Source organism: Diplotaxodon limnothrissa, linkage group LG2 (assembly GCF_057381915.1).
Source record: "Diplotaxodon limnothrissa isolate DT_005_m linkage group LG2, D_limnothrissa_male_GT1.1, whole genome shotgun sequence".
Classification (NCBI taxonomy): domain Eukaryota; kingdom Metazoa; phylum Chordata; class Actinopteri; order Cichliformes; family Cichlidae; genus Diplotaxodon; species Diplotaxodon limnothrissa.
In genome coordinates, this window is record NC_140597.1 from 9,823,884 (window position 1) to 9,843,718 (window position 19,835).

At 42.4% G+C, this 19,835-nt stretch overlaps 2 protein-coding genes across 2 annotated transcripts in view; one reads left to right on the forward strand and one right to left on the reverse strand.

Moving 5' to 3' along the window:
- slc44a1b (solute carrier family 44 member 1b) overlaps positions 1-3,389 on the forward strand; it is a 30,652-nt gene extending 27,263 nt beyond the window's left edge. Inside the window, exon 16 of the mRNA XM_085366826.1 lies at positions 3,260-3,389. Within this exon, the coding sequence (XP_085222952.1) occupies positions 3,260-3,283 (24 nt within the window). The 3' untranslated portion in view covers positions 3,284-3,389. The remainder of the gene's footprint in view (positions 1-3,259) is intronic.
- A 12,651-nt stretch (positions 3,390-16,040) lies between these two features.
- LOC146638206 (TBC1 domain family member 2A-like) lies at positions 16,041-17,750 on the reverse strand. Its single transcript, XM_085366827.1, has 4 exons — positions 17,580-17,750; positions 17,318-17,503; positions 16,572-16,693; positions 16,041-16,242 (listed from the first exon to the last, which is right to left on the reverse strand). Exons 1-4 carry the CDS (start codon positions 17,748-17,750, stop codon positions 16,041-16,043), a joined length of 681 nt encoding a protein of 226 aa, XP_085222953.1.
- Between the last annotated feature and the right edge of the window lie 2,085 nt (positions 17,751-19,835).

A 19,835-nucleotide genomic window follows, 5' to 3' on the forward strand; every position in this document is an offset into this window, starting at 1 on the left:
AGGCGTAGCAGGACCTGCCGGACATGGACCTTGTGCTCCTCGAGAGTCTTAGAAAAGATCAAGATGTCATCCAAGTACACAAATACACAACGGTTAACAAAATCACGAAGGACATCATTAACCATCGCCTGAAACACTGCGGGGGCGTTAGTCAGCCCAAACGGCATCACAAGATACTCAAAGTGGCCCCGATGCGTATTGAACGCGGTCTTCCACTCATCCCCCTCCCTGATGCGCACCAGGTGGTAAGCGTTGCGCAGATCCAGCTTGGTAAAGACGGTCATGCCTTGAAGCAGTTCAAAGGCGGAGGAAAGCAACGGCAAAGGGTATTTGTTCTTAACAGTGATCTGATTAAGGCCCCGAAAGTCAATACACGGCCGCAGCGAACCATCCTTCTTATCCACGAAAAAAAACCCAGCCGCGACAGGGGAAGAGGAGGGGCGAATCAACCCTGCCGCCAGCGACTCCGAGATGTAACGCTCCATAGCATCCCTCTCGGGCCGGGAGAGGCTGTACAGGCGGCTAGACGGCAGCGGAGCTCCAGGAAGAAGATCGACGGCACAATCGTACGGGCGGTGCGGGGGAAGGGACCGCGCCCGATCCTTACAAAAAACATCCCGCAGATCATGATAAACCCGCGGAACCATCGAGAGGTCCGGGGCATCCGACGGCGAGGCCGTGGGTGGGAGCGAAACGGGGGAAGCCGCAGCCCGGAGGCAGTTCATATGGCAGGCCACACTCCAACCTAGTACGGCACCCTTCTCCCAGTCGATATGCGGGTTGTGGAGGACAAGCCAGGGGTGACCCAGAACCAGCGGAGTGAGAGGAGCCTTAAACGAAAAAAAACAAATCCTTTCTGCGTGATTGCCAGAGAGAGATAATGAAAGGAATTCAGAAACATGAGTGATGTCAGGCAGGCGCTGGCCCGACAGTGCGTGAACGCGGAGGGGGCGCGACAGAGGCTCCAAGGCGATGTTCAGTTTGGCGGCGAGTGAGGTGTCAATAAAGTTCTGCTCAGCCCCAGAGTCAATGAGAACGGAGAGAGAATGAGAAACAGTCCGAACACGCAGAGTAGCCGGCAAAAGAAGCCTGGGGAGAGGGCTTTCACTCGACAGATCGCCCACCAGCACCCTCACGATCACTGGTGAGCGCGCCCTTTTGCCAGCGTTGGGCAGGAGGAGACAGAGTGGCCTTTACGGCTGCAATAAACGCACTCACCGGAGGCAAGACGGCGCTGGCGCTCCGCGGGCGACAGCCGTGAGCGCCCAAGCTGCATGGGCTCTTCCCCATCCCCGGTGTCGGCGTCACACGACCCATGGGCTGCAGTAGGGGTCCCACAAAAGTCCAGCGGGGCATGCCCCGTACGCGCGCGTGCGCTCCGATGTGCGCGCACCTGATCGTCCACCCGCATACACAAAACCAGAAGCGCATCCAGGGAGGAAGGCAGTTCACGGAGCATTAGTTCATTCTTTATTTCCTCATTAATATTAGTGAGCAATGCACTTTTAAGGGCCTCTTCCCCCCATTTCGCCTGTTCAGCCAAGGTAGAAAAGTCAATAGAAAAATCAGCCATGCTGCGTTTACCTTGTTTAAGCGCAAGCAAGCGCTGGCCGGCGGTGGCAGTTGTGGCTTTCCTGTCAAACACACCTTTAAACTTAGTAAGAAAGTCAGAAAAGGTGATGTCCGGCTCCGCCTGAAGCGCAGCTTGAGCCCAGGTTAGAGCACGGTCCTGGAGTAACTGGACGATATAAGCGATTTTCGCACCATCAGTAGAAAAGGTTTGCGGTTGCTGGCGAAACTGAAGGGCACACTGAGTGAGAAAACCAGCACATTTATCAATCTCTCCCGTGAAAGCCCTGGGAGTAGGGAGGAATCTGTCAACGTGAACAGGTGGCGCGACACTTACAGCTGGAACTGGCGCCTCCAACGGAGGAGCGGCGACCAGAGGAGCGGCCGGTAGCGGTGTTAGCCGAGCCACGGCCTGTGTGAGGTTCGCGAGCTCTGCTCGAAGGTGAATGAACATCTGCTCGTGGCGTGCCAGCATCGCGGCCAAAGTGGCGAGGGTGGGAGTCGAGACCGCTGGGTCTGCTGAATCCATTTCCGTGGCTGGATGATTCTGTCACGATCTGGTACAGGGATTCAAGCGCAGAGCGGTAAGGTATCTCCAAGGTGTGGTTTATTTACAGTGCAGTGCAATATATGTACAGTGAAGGGATCCAAAACTCCGGGGGGGAAATCACAGGGTAACTCGCTCACGTCTTCTTCTCTCACACTCACACACTTTCCCGCAGCAGGGAGGTCGCAGGTCCGGGGGGGAATCTGAAGCAGACGAGAAGGCAGGTCACCAACTAATCACAAGTCACGGATATGAAGCACAAGAGCTGTGAGAAAACTAACGTTAGGGGTACAATCATCCAGCGACGAGAGGATCTGTGTTCCAGCCTCAAATAGTGCTCCCGGTGATGATGGGTGAGTGTTGTCAGGTGTGTGTGTGGGCCAAGGGCGGGAGCCCACAGTGAGCTCCGCCCAGGCAGAGAGGGAGAAAACAGCAACAGCAATTGTAGCCTTGTGGGGCCGACCGGGCAGGCACGGAGACCATGACATATTTGGCAGCTTCTAGGCTAATCTTTTACAAATATAACACCAAGGTCCTTCAGTTAGTCTTACAGCGAAGCCAATTTTGCCTAAAAACTATCATTGTTTTGCTAATGGTTGCTCAGTTTAGGATTTATGCCAGGAGGTCGTCCTTTGGTGGCAATAGCTACATAGATCTTACAAGTGTTTGTAGACAAAGTGGTGGTTAAAGGTGATGCTATCTGGAAACTACTGCTTGTATGAAGCCAGATATCAGAATGTAAGATATAGTAAATGGTGCTGTAGTACTCGAGGAAAGGGGTTTTACCACAACATTTACCCCTTTTAGCTCTAAGTCCATAGGGCCCCATTTATTCTAAGCATCCCCATGAGCGTCCCCATGAAACAGGATCCCCAGAGATTGGAACTCTCATGGAAATAAGGGACCAACTGAAGAATTGTTACACCCCTAATAATGATGATGATAATAATGATAATAATATTAAAAACTTTTAAGTGAGTAACTTAGTGAGAAAAACTAGGAAATAAGCAAACCCTGCTCCAGCTATGTGGACCTGACTCACCTTCATCTCCCATTATGCTCTGCTCTCTCGTCCATACCCTGTGTGACTGCCTGTAATGTGTAATGACTTGTGTTAACCATATGACCGTTTTGCTGTTTCAGGCTCCGGGGACGAGTTCAGCTTGACCAAAATCAGCCAATGGGACTTGTTAAAAAGAGACATTCCAAATGTTTATTTTTACCAACGTGTAACATGTTTACTATGGTTTCACTCCAGGGAAAACAATATTTTAATAAGAAACTGTAAAAAAGTAACAATGTAATGAAGCACTTTATATTGAAGCGCTGCAGATTTTAAACCGGCTGATGCATTTTTTTCGTAGTGATGTCCTTTTTTATAAAACTCACCCCAACTCATCGCTCACTCTTCAGTTCCTAACAGTTTTCAGCCACTTTTCCGTTTTTTGTCTTAACGTTTGTTTTGGAGACGACCCGCGCATCGCGGAAAACAGCTCGTCAACCAAGTCATCAAAGGGACGGGGCCTGTGGACAGGCGGAACAGCAGCCATAAAACTCCATTTATTTGGTGGACGAGATCTGTCCAGGTCATACCGAGGCTGTCAGACTCTATGTGGGATGGATCACCACGAGTGTGCGTTTTTTGTTTTTTCTACCGTAGTTACTGCTACAACCTGCAAGGTGTGGGTCATGAGACCAGTTATGTGACTCCTTAATGCAGCACCTTCAGTTTGCTGAAGCCTGAAGTTCTCCTGCAGCTAGGAAGGACAACAGAGCTTGTGGAGAAGACGGGGTTAGTGGCTCTTTTTTAAATCCACCAGACTTGTTTGACAAAAACAGGGATTTTTTTAACACTGAAAATGAGTGTTATTGACCTATTTGTGTGACTTTTGCTTTTTAATGCATTAGTTTAGGTCCGAATTAATGCATTATAACACCAAAGTAGCACAATATTACAAACTATTCAATTGTGGCAACAGTAGATGAGTAACTCCTGTGTTCTTTGAGGTAAAATTACTGTTTTGATGAATGGGGTCTGGTGGAGTGTAACAGCTTCAGTTACTTGTTTAAGAAAAGCTGTTTAATATGGGTAAAGTGGAGAAAATCTTGTGTACATAGCAGCTCATGGTTCTTGTTTGTGCATCTGCTTGTGGGCGTGGCCTTCTGCCACCCACTGCAGATAACATATTGACTGTGAACAGTGGAAAATAATTTTAAAAGGTTTCCTGACTGATAAATCAATACATTTGAAATCACGCTCTTTTTAAAAAATATCAATCAGTCATTTCAAACACCAAGATATGTATTGTGCATTGCCTAAACATATCAGGACAGAATCTTTGATGCATATCAGACCTATAAATAGCCTATAGAAAACTGTCTCCATCAGTCACATGACTCTCACCTCGTAGGCTGTAACAATCAGCCGAGTCCCCTTGTGGTCGGGGCTCAAAATGGTTTACTGGCGTCAGAGACGGATGCTCCAACAAACAATCACCCGGATCCCACTTCCTGTCCAGAGCCGAAACCGCCGTCTCTGAAACGGCCACAAATCAAATTGTTGTTTCCATTGAGAAGACGGTGGGAGATGTGACGGCTGAGTTCAGTCAGCAATAAAAAAAACTGCATCATGTGACCACATCAACAACGACAACAAGTCTTCCTGCTTCCTTTTGTTCAACATGTTCCAGGTTCAATGATTAATTTCGCCTCAGGCAGGAAGTCCGACCAATGGCTCGACTGTCAGAGGTTTAATCTCCTTTTATTGTTCAACAAGGCAACTCATTGGGCAACCTGAGAAAGAAAGGTTGCCCAAAATGTGAGTTTGAGTTATCAGAATGTCTTGAGTCAAGTGCTGAAGAAAGTGAAACTTTTGATTTGAGAGCAACGGTGCTGCCGAGGAAACTGCTCTCCTGGTTGGCCAACATGTTGCCTTGTTGCACTGCAGGTTAAGCTGTGTGTGAGGCTGAATCCAAGCGTCCTTCCTTCAGACTGAAATACAGACTTAACCCAGATAGCAAACATGTCTGGCCTTATCTGGGCACTTTGGGGACCTACAGTTCAGTTATGTTGTGTAGACTGAACACTCCTATATCATCCCAAATCCTAAATCATTATGATGATCTGCACATGAGTACCTCCCATTGGAAACCAGGTTCAAAATGGAGGGAAATTAATAAAGGTTTAGAACCTAATTAGTGCTGCAAATAAAATCCTAAAATTTCCCTCACCAAAACTGAAGCTCAGAACATTTGGACAGTCAGTTAGTACAGAAACCTCACAGCAGCCATATTATTGGTCAGATAATTGCAAAAAAATGCTTCAACAAACATGGTGCAGAGGTCCAGTTCTAACTCCAGTTACTTGAGGTGAAGCCTAGCAGACAGCTAGCCGCTACAGTCAGCTGTATCACTATCCAGCTGTCAGTCAAATAGACCACACCCCTAATTATGCAAACTTCAAGCCTTAATATAATTTAAAGAGGTGAGTTATAAAAACATTCTTGACCTGTAGACGTGTTATGAAGGTGTAAATTATCTATAGAGACAAAAAACGTTTTTATATAAACTGTAAACATGTTTATTTCTGCTGTAAGTTTTAACATGGGGGGTTATGGGGACTGACTCACTGCTGGAGCCTCCGGTGGATGTTAGAGGAACTGCAGCTTGTGGGCACTTTACCATTTGCATCAGTGGAAACAGCAACTTTCATTCACATTATTCAAGAAATGTTGCCTTTACAAGCTGTTTACAGTAAACTGAAGCTGAAGGTGTTTCCATGGAGACATCCTAAGGATGAAGTCTGGAGTTTGGACGTTCTCTGGGTTCAGTCCGTTTAAAGTTTGTTGTGTTCAAACATCGACCTGCTGACATGTTTCTGGTCTGAGTCTGTGACGATGAACATCTGTGTGCAGTTTAACACTTTTTGTTCCTGAGATGTTAATGGGCGCAGCTGATTGGCTCCGACCGGCGGTGTTTAGGCTGCGACTGTTCCCATCATGCACCTTGTCTCTGCCAAACACCTTCACTTTGACAGATAAACCGCTCAGAGAGGCCAAACTGAGGAGCGTCTCCTCCAAACAAAAACAAAACAACCCGACAGATTCACAAGCTGTTGTGGAAAATCTCTCCGTGTGCAGAAAACTGGACCTCAGTCTGACATTCAGCTTTCAATTATTAAGCGCATGTGTGTGAAAAAGCAGCGAGGCCGTGGTCGCCGCACTTGATGCTCTGAGCATGTTAACTAATTGCACTAAAGATGGAGTTCATTCATCACTGACGTCCGTTTGAATTAGCTGTAAAGTATTTTAGATGAACAGTGTTCGTAGCTCAGATATTACCACACACACTTACACTCTCTCACACACACATTTATTCATGTTTAAACGTCCCAAAAAGAAAAAACTAAGAGCAATCAAAGGAAATATTTAACTCCTGCTATTCAGATACACTTAGATTAGTTTGGACCATGTGACTGCTGTCGCCGGGCAGATTAATTTGACTGCAGATTAACCTGGAACTGAGAAGTTTCATTCCAACATCAGAAAAGTCTGATCATTTCAAGTATTCAGTTAGAATTTGTACAGACACTTATATACAGGACTCAAATCAATCAGTGTGATTGGAATAATGACAAAAACGAGATTGAAAACAAACGTGGTGATATAAAAACAGTAAAATCCTCATCAGGCTTTAAGTGGTGTGTCTCCTAAAACACAAACAGACTTCACTTTGGGGTATTTTTGTCCAGACATCTCTACAGAATTGTTTTAATTAAGAAACTTTAGAGGGTTTTCTGGCGTGACCGGCCTGTTTAAGGACTTTATGTGAAAATCATAAACTAACAAAGCAAATTTGTTATTTATTTAACTCTATTTCTTCTTGGAATGAAACATTTCAGCTCCACTTCCTTGTCTGCTGATTAATTGTACGTTTCATTTACCATTATCCATCCAGTCGGCACGCAGAGGTCAAGCTGCTGCTGAAGGTATAGGGTCAGCAGGTGAGCTGTGGGTTAGTGACACTCCAATCAGAATCTTTGTATCGACTGACTTATGCAGCGTTGTCATAATCAGACTGCTTTTTTTTTTTTCAGTGGATCTTATTGTATTTTTTTATTTAAACACAGGGTGCATCTAACTTTAAGGTCAAATCTGTCAAATTTGCATAAAGAAAACAGCTTTTAAAAAAAAGAAGCACCAGTTTGAAATCACACAGGTAAAAACACAAAACACAAATTTAAGGCTGATTTAAGTCAAATTCTGTCTCGTCTCAGAAGGTAAAGAATGTTTCCAAAACCTGAACTGAGCCCCAGATCTGTCACAAACGTGACCTGGTGTTTGTGATGTTTGAGCTGCTTGTAGCTCAGTGAGATTTAGGTTACAGCCTATGTGAAAACATTTCACCTCTTCTTTAAAATAAAGTATAAAAACTTCATCGTTACTGGAGGGTTATCAGGTTGCATCTCGTCTTTCTACTTTAAGAAGTTTAGAATGGGTTAGCTTTGAGTCTCGACAAATTTGACCAAACTCACAAAAACTATCCAAATACAAAGTAAATTTCATGTATGTTTTTTTTTTTTTTTTTACTTCACAACATTGTTTCAGTTCATCACCATTATTTTTTCCCAAAGATTTGCTTTATGTATTTCAGTTAACTAAAGTGTTTTTTCAGGCTTTAGTAATTATAATAAGTGGTCTGAACAGGAGGTGGGTGGGGCTACTGTGCCCTACGTCATACAGCTTCAAAAGAGGAAAACAACTCTTTGAATCTAAGCCTTTAGAGTGGCAACCTGAGCTTTTGGCTCACAGGGATTACTTGAGAAATTCTTTATTTGAAACCTGTTCAGTATGACAGGAAATAACTAAAAGCAGAAGAGCAGATGTATTCAGGACGACTTCCTCTTGTTTGATAAGATAAGATAAGATAAGATAGAACTTTATTAATCCCTCGGGTGGGTTCCTCTGGGAAATTCGATTTAATCCCTCCTTTGAGCTGGTTCTTTGAGTTTGTGTGACCAAGGTTTTAGGTGGTCAGTAGTATTTCACAGAACCTGAAGAGGACGGTTAACCTGCCCCCGTTTCTGCATGCCGCTCTTCAGGTGTGATATCATATCTTTGGTATTTGGAGATCTCGGCAGTCACAGCTAAAATGGTCTTATTTATTCTCCTGTGAAGTTTATAGGTCCATTTGTCAGAGCCTTGAAGTTGTTTCTTGCTTTTTACCCCTCAGCCATAAAAGGTTCACCTTTTAGTGACCTGAACTTCAATGTGAAGGTCAGAGGTCAAGTTTTCTGAAAATGTTGTCGTAGGTGCATCTGCTAGGAGGCTGGGGGTAGCACTTAAAACTTAACAACATTTTAATAACATGTTTGCATATTCTCTCCCGATTATTAACATCTCAACCCAGACTACTCTGATATTTTCTTAAGAACATCAGTGGTCAGTTTGATATAATGTCCTAAAATGTCCATTTGTATTTTTTATCGATTTTTATTACCCATAACGGTAAAAAGAATCCCAAATCTAGCTCTTTAAAGTTTAAAGACTTGCAACTTGAGCCAACCTTTAAGTCTGTGCACAGCTCTTTGAGTAATCCTGTTAACAGACCAACCAAACCAGTTACAGGTTATTTATTTTTATTCAGATGTGATTTTCTGAGCCTTGGCAGTGATCTTTCTTTAACATTGGAGTGTCTCTAACTCGTCCTCTACATGCCACCCTTCTCACTTCGGTTGTAGGTTTTAAATAAGGCAATCTGAGACTGTTTGCCTGCTTCCTCGGGCCCGGATCGGAGCAGATGAAGGGCCGGTGTTGTAGTAAAGTTGCATGTCCATGTGTCCCAGCTCCGTATTGCAGCGCGTCGTCTTCGTACGGTGTGAATAATCTGCTGTTAGATCCACAGCACTAAAAACTCTGACGTCTTTGTTTCCTTCGGATGTGACTCTTTGTCTTCATGAGGGACGGCTTCATAGCAACAAGAAAAAGTTAAGACTTTAGGCAACACAAGTTTAACTGTCAGGTGTAACACTAGTGTTTGTTTTCTCTGCAGTACGAAGTGGTTTGTAACATTGAAGAACTTTTTCTTTGGCTCTGGGTTGTTTTTTTATATTTATCATTTCTTATGTATATTTGTTTTTTAAGAAAAATAATAAAAAGGAAAATTTGAATCTGTGCTTGGTATCTTTCTTGACTTTCAAGATCTGTGTGTTATCATATCAGAAGGGAATATGATTGACAGATTAATCGTTTGGCCTCCGAAATGCCCGAAAATATCCAACAAATGGTCCCACGTGGAAATGTATGTACACAACCTGACAGGACACATTGGTGGTTATTTTTCTGTTGATCTGAACAATAATCTGTCTTCTTACCCTTTTGTGACACTTAAAAATTTTTTTTAGCCAAAATCCACATACTGACTGGCCGATTTATTAGGTACAACTGTTCAGCTGTTAACCCGTTTCAAATGAGTGCAACTCTAGACATGAGCAAGACGACCTGCCGAAGGTCAAAGTGTGGATCTGGATGTGGAAGAAAGATGATTTAATGGACTCGTGATGTGGTTGTCCATGCTAGACAGGCCGGATGGGTGGTGTTGATGTCAAATGACCTGACTGCCTCAAGCCAATACAATACCCCTACTTGTTAGGAGCTTTGGGCCCCTTGTTTATATAAGAATAAGTTATCATTTTAAGAAACACCAAGTTGATGTTCATAGAAGTACATACATACACACACACACACACACACACTATTGCTTACCTACACACATCAGATATTGATAACCTTTAACTGACCCCTGATCTCCTAACTGTTCCTTAGGCCTGACTCCGGGATCCTCTCGTACTCGCTGTCACTTTCATCCAGTTCGCTGTCCTATATTGAAACAATGTTAGGGTCTGATCTTGGATCAATGTTAAATTCTGATTTTGATTTTCCACCACGTTTGCACCCTTGGATAATATTGAAACAACAATAAAATCATCATTAAAAACCAACAGGACTTCACAGGTATTTCAATCAATATTAAACCACTGCAAATTACCATCAATACCTGTGAAAAAGACAACTGTGTATGATATAAAAATAGGATAACCATTATCTGTTAAGCATTATGTTACAATTTAACATAATGTAAAATTGTAACATTGTACACATAATGTTACAATTTAACATAATATAACACTGTAAACAATGTTACAATTTTACATTATGGTAGAATTTAACATAATGTAAAATGGTAACATTGTAAACATAATGTTACCATTTAACATAATGTAAAATGGTAACATTGTAAACAGAATGTTATCATTTAACATAATGTAAAATGGTAACATTGTAAACATAATGTTACCATTTAACATAATGTAAAATGGTAACATTGTAAACAGAATGTTACCATTTAACATAATGTGAAATGGTAACATTGTAAACAGAATGTTACCATTTAACACAATGTGAAATGGTAACATTGTAAACAGAATGTTACCATTTAACACAATGTGAAATGGTAACATTGTAAACAGAATGTTACCATTTAACATAATGTAAAATGGTAACATTGTAAACATAATGTTACCATTTAACATAATGTGAAATGGTAAAATTGTAAACATAATGTTACCATTTAACATAATGTAAAATGGTAACATTGTAAATATAATGTTACCATTTAACATAATGTGAAATGGTAACATTGTAAACATAATGTTACCATTTAACATAATGTATAATGGTAACATTGTAAACAGAATGTTACCATTGTACATTATGTTAATTATAACTAACGGATTTACTTTACCAAATGGACCATCCCGGCCTTGCCGTATTGGTCTATTTGATTCACCTTTGTTTTTATTGTTTATTTTATTTTCACTTGCTACACATAGGACAGACATGACTGGGGGAAAGAAAGGGGAGAAAGAAAGAGGGAAAGAAAAACAGCAGGGAAGAGGAATGGTGATAAAGGGCAAAAAACAAAAACCAACAAAACAAACAGACAAAAAATATATATATCAGTCACTTCAACTCAAAGAAGTCCAGATGCTTTTCTTTCCAAGCTCCTTTGACTGACTGTTAGGACAACTTATTTATTGCAAGCATGCAGTACAAGAATAACTCGATGTTTCTGACTTTGCATTACGAATTGTTTACCCACTGACAAACATTTCAAATGAAATTAAATTAAAAAACAATTTGTGGTAACCTGATTTTAATTCAAAAAGAATCATTAACAACACTTCTTGTAATGGTGTCAAAATCAGCCCAACTTTTATTTTCAAATGCAAAAAGTAAAAGAAAATGAGCCAACATACTGGACACATATAATTGTCAATATAATTGTTTATAAACAATTATACTGTCATCATTGTTACAGATATGGAAACTTTATTAACAATTTGTCCAAGTAAAAAATGCCCTGCTAATTGTTGGGGTTTTCTCTCCTCTAGCCCTTTCCTTTAAGCTCTTCTTTACATCCCCCCACCCCCACCTTTTCTTTTTTCTTAATAATATAACAATAAAAACAATTGGCTGCATTTTAAATGTGTCAGATCAATGTCTTTATTCAAGAATACAAGAAATGGTAATAGCTGCATGTGTGTTTGTGTGTGTGCATAATATGCATACTTTACTTGTTGGATCCAAATCCCACAAGGAATCAAATAAAACAAGAAGACAAACAAAAACAAAACAAAAATATATTTCTCTCCCTTCCCAGGTCAGGTTCACAAAAGCATTGCAGCTCTTTATTCCTCTGGTACAGCTCCAGAGTCTGTCAGCCAAAAAGAAACTACTGAGGTTCCAACACCCAGTGTTTCTGTAAACACAGATGAAAATGAACAGATTTGTAGATTCGAGGGACCGGTATAATACATCTAGTACATCTTTGTTTAAACCTCAGAACACAAAAAGGGAACAAACCATTGTATACAGATTTAAAAGTGCGCAAAGCAACGAACAGTCACCCTCTGAAACAGCTGAGGTTATCACAACCATTGTTTCTGTAAATACACAGGAACAGTCACCCACCTCAAAAAGATTAGTATATTCAAGGGACCAGTGTATCTACTCTGGTCAAAAGAATCCATGCTTCGTACTGATGTCCACAATTCTTTTTTATTCCTCTCACAATCATGGAGCACCGTGAAAACTAGAAACGAGTAAAATAATATCAATAGCACATATGACATCCATCTCAGCCACTTATTTCTTTTCACAAGGTGCACAAGTGCTTAACAAATAACAGCATAATGTTTTTACCGTGTACGCCTTGTAAAACCAGTAGTAGAAAAGTTGTAGATTCGTGCTCTTGTGGGGGAGACGTATGTTATCCACCACCTCGATAGCTAGCCGAGAGTTCGAGGGTCACTAGAGCCGCCGAGAACGCATGAACTACTTACGGTAGGACGCTTTGCCAAAGTAAGACGTTTTGTCAGAACACCGAGTCCTCAGGAGGATGCAGCCCATGAATTTGGACACGATCTCAGATGCACTTCTGGTGTTGTCATGGCAACCCACACAAACATTTCAGCGTCAGCTACAATGAGGCGGAGCCCTTACTGGGACACTGAGCTCAGGTAGAGTGAAAGACAACATTTTTCCGCATCCAAAACAGCAGCGCTGTTCCTGTGACCTCTAGTAAAGCCTCTACTTGGGAAAAGGGAGTCTTTCATCAAAGCATCCTGCAGAAGTTGAATAAAAATATGCAAATGTTCAAATGATGCAACTTAATGAAGGCTGACAGCAGTTGTACTATTTTACATTGCAGCGAACAGGGGTGACCATTATTTTCAACGTTTTTACAGCATTTTTCACATTGAAAGTGAAATAATATAAATAATGTCTCAATTAAATTGTGTTAATATTTTAAAATACAAAAACTACAGCTTTGTTCACAAGCCAATAAAAATGTACTTGGGCCAGTAAAACTCAGAGCCACTAACCTGCATCTATAGCCTTGAGGATCCAATACTTATATAAGGGTATTATTCATGAGATCCACCTGATTTTTAAGCTTAAGCAATTGTGCTTCAGAGATTTAAGTGCATCTCCCTCTTGTGGTAAATAAAAATAACACTTATTCAACACCTGGTTGTTGCGGCTGCATCAGGACACCAGATGTTCAGCCTCCATCCTGCATGCATGGATGGATGCATGGATGGATCAGTTTGTAGGCTGTGTGTGGTCAGCAGCAGGCTGCTGGGTGTGGACCAAGAGGGAAAGCCCAGCATGTGAAACCCATCAGCAGAAGGCCAGAACAAAGGTGCACAGACAAACGCAGCCCAGACACTCAGGCAGGACGAGTAAAATAAATGGCAGCAAACGCACAAACAAGAATCACAAGAATCTCCTTTGTGGTTCTTGTTTTTCTTTTGAGTACATTAATAAAAAGTTGAAATAAAGTGGCAATAAAATTCATGCACTGAAGACCACACGAAACCCTAATTCACCCTACTACCTGTTGCCTTCACATTCCATTTGCATCCCTTGTCCACAGAATCAAAAATGACCCTTCTTCACTAAAGATCGAACATAAAGCAATTGCATTTTAAATGGAAGCCCATTTTGCATTAAGAAACACTATCAGCAATCAGAAATTGTGTATATCAGAGTTCTCTGTTTTTACTGTCCTGAAAACTGCATTAATTCAGTGGATGCGGTTAGGTTCAAAACAACGTAATATAAGAGGGCAACCAATTCAATCTAAGAGGGATCCAATTTTTATCCATTCATGTACCAGCTACTGGCTTTTTGCTGTTATGTTCTCATATCGCGTGAGAGTTTATTTGCCAGGTGTCAGAAGTCTAATAATAAAGCTCCGGCACAACGTGGTCGAAGTTACCCGCATATCGGATCGCATCATGTCAGTGAAGATCGACGCCGACCCGACCGTCCTACGGATTATCTCCTGCTATGCACCACAGACCAACTGCCCCGACGAGGAGAAGACAGAATTCTGGCGCACCCTCGACGACCACCTGCAAACGATTAGCCCTGAGGAACACGTGGCGGTAGGCGGCGATCTAAATGGACATGTAGGCAAGGGGAGAGACGGATATCACCGATTCCATGGCGGCCAAGGATTTGGGACCAGAAACGACGACGGTTGCTGGGTACTGGACTACGCAGAGGCCCACGATCTTGCCGTGACCAACACCTTCTTCAAAAAGAAGCCGGCACACCTCATCACGTACTCCAGCGGCGGCAGAGACACCCAAATCGACTACTGGCTAGTCCGAAGACCCCATCTCAGCCTAGTCACGAACGTAAAAGTCATACCATCAACCAATATTGGCCCTCAACATCGGCTACTTGTGATGGATCTCCGACTCAACCTTGGCCAACGACGACGAAGAACACCAACCACGACGGTGGAGAAGATCAAGTGGTGGCGCCTCCCTGAGGGATCCAATTTTTATCCATTCATGTACCAGCTACTGGCTTTTTGCTGTTATGTTCTCATATCGCATGAGAGTTTATTTGCCAGGTGTCAGAAGTCTAATAATGAATAAAGTTCAGGATATGCTTAAAAACTCACCTCAGTATAGCCGTCATCAGAAGGAAGTGCGCTTCACTGACTCATCAACTTGTCTCAGGCTTTCCACAAAGTTTCACAGTTGACCTTAAAGTAAGATGCTGCAAGCTTACCTTGCAGTGTATTACTTTTTAAGGTCTAAAGACCTTAAAGTGCGCTATAGATTGAAGTGATTTGAACTGACAACAGGGCTAATTCAGCACTTAAAGTTAACATCAATAAAAGTTTTTAAATTTATTCTGATTTCCGTTTGTTTTCATTGCCTGTGCTATCTGTTATTTAGTTCAAATTGTGGGTAGATAATGCTGTGCTGTCATGTGACCTGTTCTCTCATGTGTGCCTTTCTCTTGTTTTGTATGTATTTCTCGTTTGTTATTTATTCCTATTTTATTCCTGCAATTGGTATGGAATTCATTTTTTTTTTAAACTGATCAGTGTTTTGAAATTAGATGTGATGAAGATGTGACCTTAATTTACAAAATCAACATCATGTTGGATTCAATGAGACATGAAACTAGTGCATGAAACAGGTCTCAGTAAATGTTCTCATAGACTGCAATACACTGCCCCCTGCTGGTCATTATAAAGTCTGCAGATGTCATTTGACATGAATGTCATATTTGTGAAACAAAATAAAGGACTCTGTAAAATAAATGAAAATCAAATATTTATATACAGAATATTTATGTACAAATGCTGAAAAAGACATTTGAACAAGATGCACACCCAGTAAAAAAAAAAAAAAAAAAGAAAAGTCAGTTTTATCATGTGACTATCATGCTGTCATTTCTGCACAATGCACTTTACACCAGATCAAAATAAAACACTGTGAGGTCGTTCTAACCGGAAGCCCAGAGAGCGTCGACAATGCAGCACAATGCCCTGAAGCATCAGCATCAAAATATACTTCAAGTACCAAAAAGTACTCATTGTGCAGAATGCCCTATTTTTGAATAGCTGGACATTTTAATTACTTTATCACCAGCTGTGACTACAGCTGATAATCAACCATGTTTCATAGGGATGTGACTACATTTAGAAATGTCACGCATTTTTAGGTATAAAGCAAAAGATGCAATGAAATAAATAAGCTATCACATATTAATCCAAATGAATTCACTGAAATACATCTGCACATTTCTGCAGCCTGACTTATTACACACGTGAACACAGTACACATTTGTTTACTGCAAGCTTGTTTCAGAGATGTGATGCAGTTAAATCTGTATGCTTCTGTTTCCTTGTAGTGTTAGTAGAGATGGTGAACCTGACACAATCCTGTGTTTAGTGTGAAGGAAACCAGTTAACAGCCGGTTTAGTGAAATTCTCTTGAACTCATGGAAAACTCATCGTCGTCTCGAAGTGAGCAGCTGAAGCATCCCGTGTGATCAGAGGTCCTCGTCGTCCTCGCTCACCATGACGTCGAGCTCTTTGTCTTTCCGTACGACGCTCTCGGTGATGAACTCCTTGTGCTGCTCCTCCAGCTCACGCAGCTCCGCCTGCAGGCGCTCCAGGTGGAGCACTCGCCGGTTCCTCAGCAGCCGGCTGGGGAATGGGTTCATGTCGTTGAAGGCGATGCTGGTCAGCTTCCTGCATGGACACACGCAGGTGGAAAGGACTCGATCACCAACACAGAGGAACTGGAAACTGATCAGCTTGAGTGTTTCTGTTTTATGCTGCTTGATACTTCAGGTACTGCAGTTTGAGCAGGAAATACTGGACTGACTGGACCACATGTATCCGAGAGCTGCAGATACTTAAAAATCTTTAAATCCTTGTTACTGTGATCAGGGAAATTTAAACTTCTCACAAAATTTCAGTAAAAAGGGTTTGAAGCTCAAAGATTCAACAGCTACATCCGCTACACTTCTGAGAGTGTAACAGCTCGTAGATTAAGGCGGGTGGAGGCGAGTGCGTACCTGGCATTGGAGACGGTCTTTGTGAAGAAGCGTAGGTACTGGTAGATCTCCACGCTGTCGTGAATCTTCAGGATGTCGTCCTCTTTGTATTTGAACAGAGCCAGAGTGTATCTGAAGATCACCTGCAGCACAGACACTCATTTCATAACAGGACACTCACGCCACACAATTAATTGGAAACTTTGAGGAGGTGAGTCATAAAATTACTCTTTCAGTTGTGGTGCAGTTGGGCCCTTTACTCATTACAGCTCTGATCGATTTCCAATAAGCCACTTGGTTCCTCAGTTGCCAGATAATATTAACTTACTTGGTAGTTGAGCTTTAAGTTTAAATTAAACTTTTGGGTTAGATCTACGTGGCTGAAGCTGTTGTCAGCATTTATCCCTGTGTGGTATATATTTCTGTGTCTGAACTGTGATTTTATTTCCTGAGACAAACGATGTAAAAGCTGTGCTGCATTTGTCACATTGCAGAAACAAGCCCAAAGCCATTGTCCCGCTCATCGTCTGGATTTACGCTGCTTGTGGTAGACTGTGAGGTCGTTACTAGAATGATCTGCTTTCCCACTCCTATTTCATGTCACATGACAGTTCCCCATGCTTAGTAAACAATGTCTTATTACTCCTAAAATGTAAATAAAGACATCTAAAGGTGAAAACAAAATCATTTTTGTTTCCATGGACACTACTGTGGTGCATTCAAGTGTTGTCTGCATTTCTGTCATGGTGTGTTCGGGTGTATGGTACCTTGGTACCCTCATACAGGAAGGCGTCCCACAGAGGCATCAGGATGTCGCTGGGCAGACTCTCCACAAAAACCACCAGGAACCAGTTGAAGGTGACCAGAGAGACGTCAATGTTGTGATCCTCAAAGTGAGATGCCAGGCGAGGAAGCTTCTCCGCCATGAAGTCCTTCAGCACGCGCTGGTCCGCCTGAGCACAAAGACTCACAGAGATCAGCCTCACTGATCACTAAAACAGATCACAGCAGGTGAGTGTGTCTGCTGACCTGAGAGGCCACCAGATTCTTGGTGTAGTAGTCCTGAGGCATGATGGCTTCCACCACTGCCACCAGACACCAGAAGGCGTCTTCGTCACTTTGGAGGACCAGCAGAGCGAGGGCCGCTAACCTGTGGACATTCATGGAAGGTGAGGTTCTGCCTGGAAGGCGGGTCCACATAAGAACTCAGATATAAAATTTATACTTTTGTTCTGACCTGTTGAGTACCTGGCAGTAGCCAATGGCAAGGTTATGCCCGGAGAAGGCCAGAAGGATGCGGCGGAGCTGCTGGAGGGCGGGGCTGGAGGGCGGGGCTGGACGGCGAGGAGAAGTGCTGATTGGTCGTCAGGGTTCGGTGAAGGTCCAGCTGGACCTGCCTGGAGGCAGGATTAGGAGCTGTCCGACTCTTCTCACACAGCTGGAAACAGAACAGGATTACTGAGTGCTCGCCAGCATTCCCAACAGGAAGAAGGAGGAGCCACCTGTGCTCAGGTGCGGATAAAGCACTCTCTCTCTCTACAGCTGTACCTGCTGATAGCGTTGCATGTGGCACTCTTGGCTTGTCAAAGTTCTGGCTCGGACCAAACAGCGCCACACTCTCTGCCGATACTCCCGAGGGACGCCTTCACGCACCAGAATTTTGAGCTCAGGTGAGATGATGAAGTCATCGTCGGACCTGCCTGCAAGGTACTGAGCCCAGCGGCTCAGCAGGGGGTGCTCCAGACCCTCCTACAGAGACAATGATGTATGATATAAAAAGAGGATAACCATTATCTGTTAAGCATTATGTTACAATTTAACATAATGTAAAATTGTAACATTGTAAACATAATGTTACAATTTTACATGATGTTACAGTTTAACATCATATAAAATTGTTAACATTATGTTTACAATGTTACAATTTACAAATTGTAACATTGTAAACATAATGTTACAATTTTACATTATGTTACAGTTTAACATAATGTAAAATTGTAACATTGTAAACATAATGTTACAATTTTACATTATGTTACAGTTTAACATCATATAAATTTGTAACATTATGTTTACAATGTTACAATTTACAAATTGTAACATTGTAAACATAATGTTACAATTTTACATGATGTTACAGTTTAACATAATGTAAAATTGTAACATTGTAATCATAATGTTACAATTTTACATTATGTTACAGTTTAACATCATATAAAATTGTAACATTATGTTTACAATGTTACAATTTACAAATTGTAACATTGTAAACATAATGTTACAATTTTACATTATGTAACAATTTAACATAATGTAAAATTGTAACATTGTAAACATAATGTTACAATTTTACATTATGTTACAGTTTAACATCATATAAAATTGTAACATTATGTTTACAATGTTACAATTTACAAATTGTAACATTGTAAACATGATGTTACAATTTTACATGATGTTAAATTGTAGCTGTTAAGGGTGGTGAGTTAGCGAACCTAGACGCGGACCTCTCGTTTAAGTTGAACAGTGTCTTTATTTACAGTGAAGCCAAAATCAATCCACAGTTATCCACAGTGCAAGTCCCTTCAGTGCTCCTCTCCCCGTCTCCCCTCGTGTGTCCACAAAACTCGCTAGAATCAGTGAAGTGTCCCCTTCCGTCTCTCCGTCTCGATCGCGTCCAGGCTTATTAGGCAGCTCAGAGTGGCAGCACTTACGGGTCGGAGGTAACAATCGCAGCGGAGAAAAAGCGGAGCGAGAGAGGAGAACAAAAAAACACACACACACAGGTCGACCGGTCGGGGCACCGTCCGACTCTGACAGTAACATAATGTAAAATTGTATTATGTTTACAATGTTACAATCCCTACCCTCACCTATGGCCACGAGCTGTGGGTAGTGACCGAAAGAACGAGATCGCGTATACAAGCGGCAGAAATGAGCTTCCTCCGAAGGGTGGCTGGCCTCTCCCTTAGAGATAGGGTGAGAAGTTCGGCCGTCCGGGAGGGGCTCAGAGTAGAGCAGCTGCTGCTCCACATCGAAAGGAGCCAGCTGAGGTGGTTCGGGCATCTGACAAGGATGCCCCCTGGGCGCCTCCTGGGTGAGGTGTTCCAGGCATGTCCCACCGGGAGCAGGCCCCGGGGCAGACCCAGGACACGCTGGAGAGATTATATCTCTCGGCTGGCCTGGGAACGCCTTGGGACGCTTGAGCGGTCAGCAAAAGTCGACTTCCCCCATCACCCACTCATTCACAAAATTTCCCTCGGGCCGTGAACAGGTGATATAGCA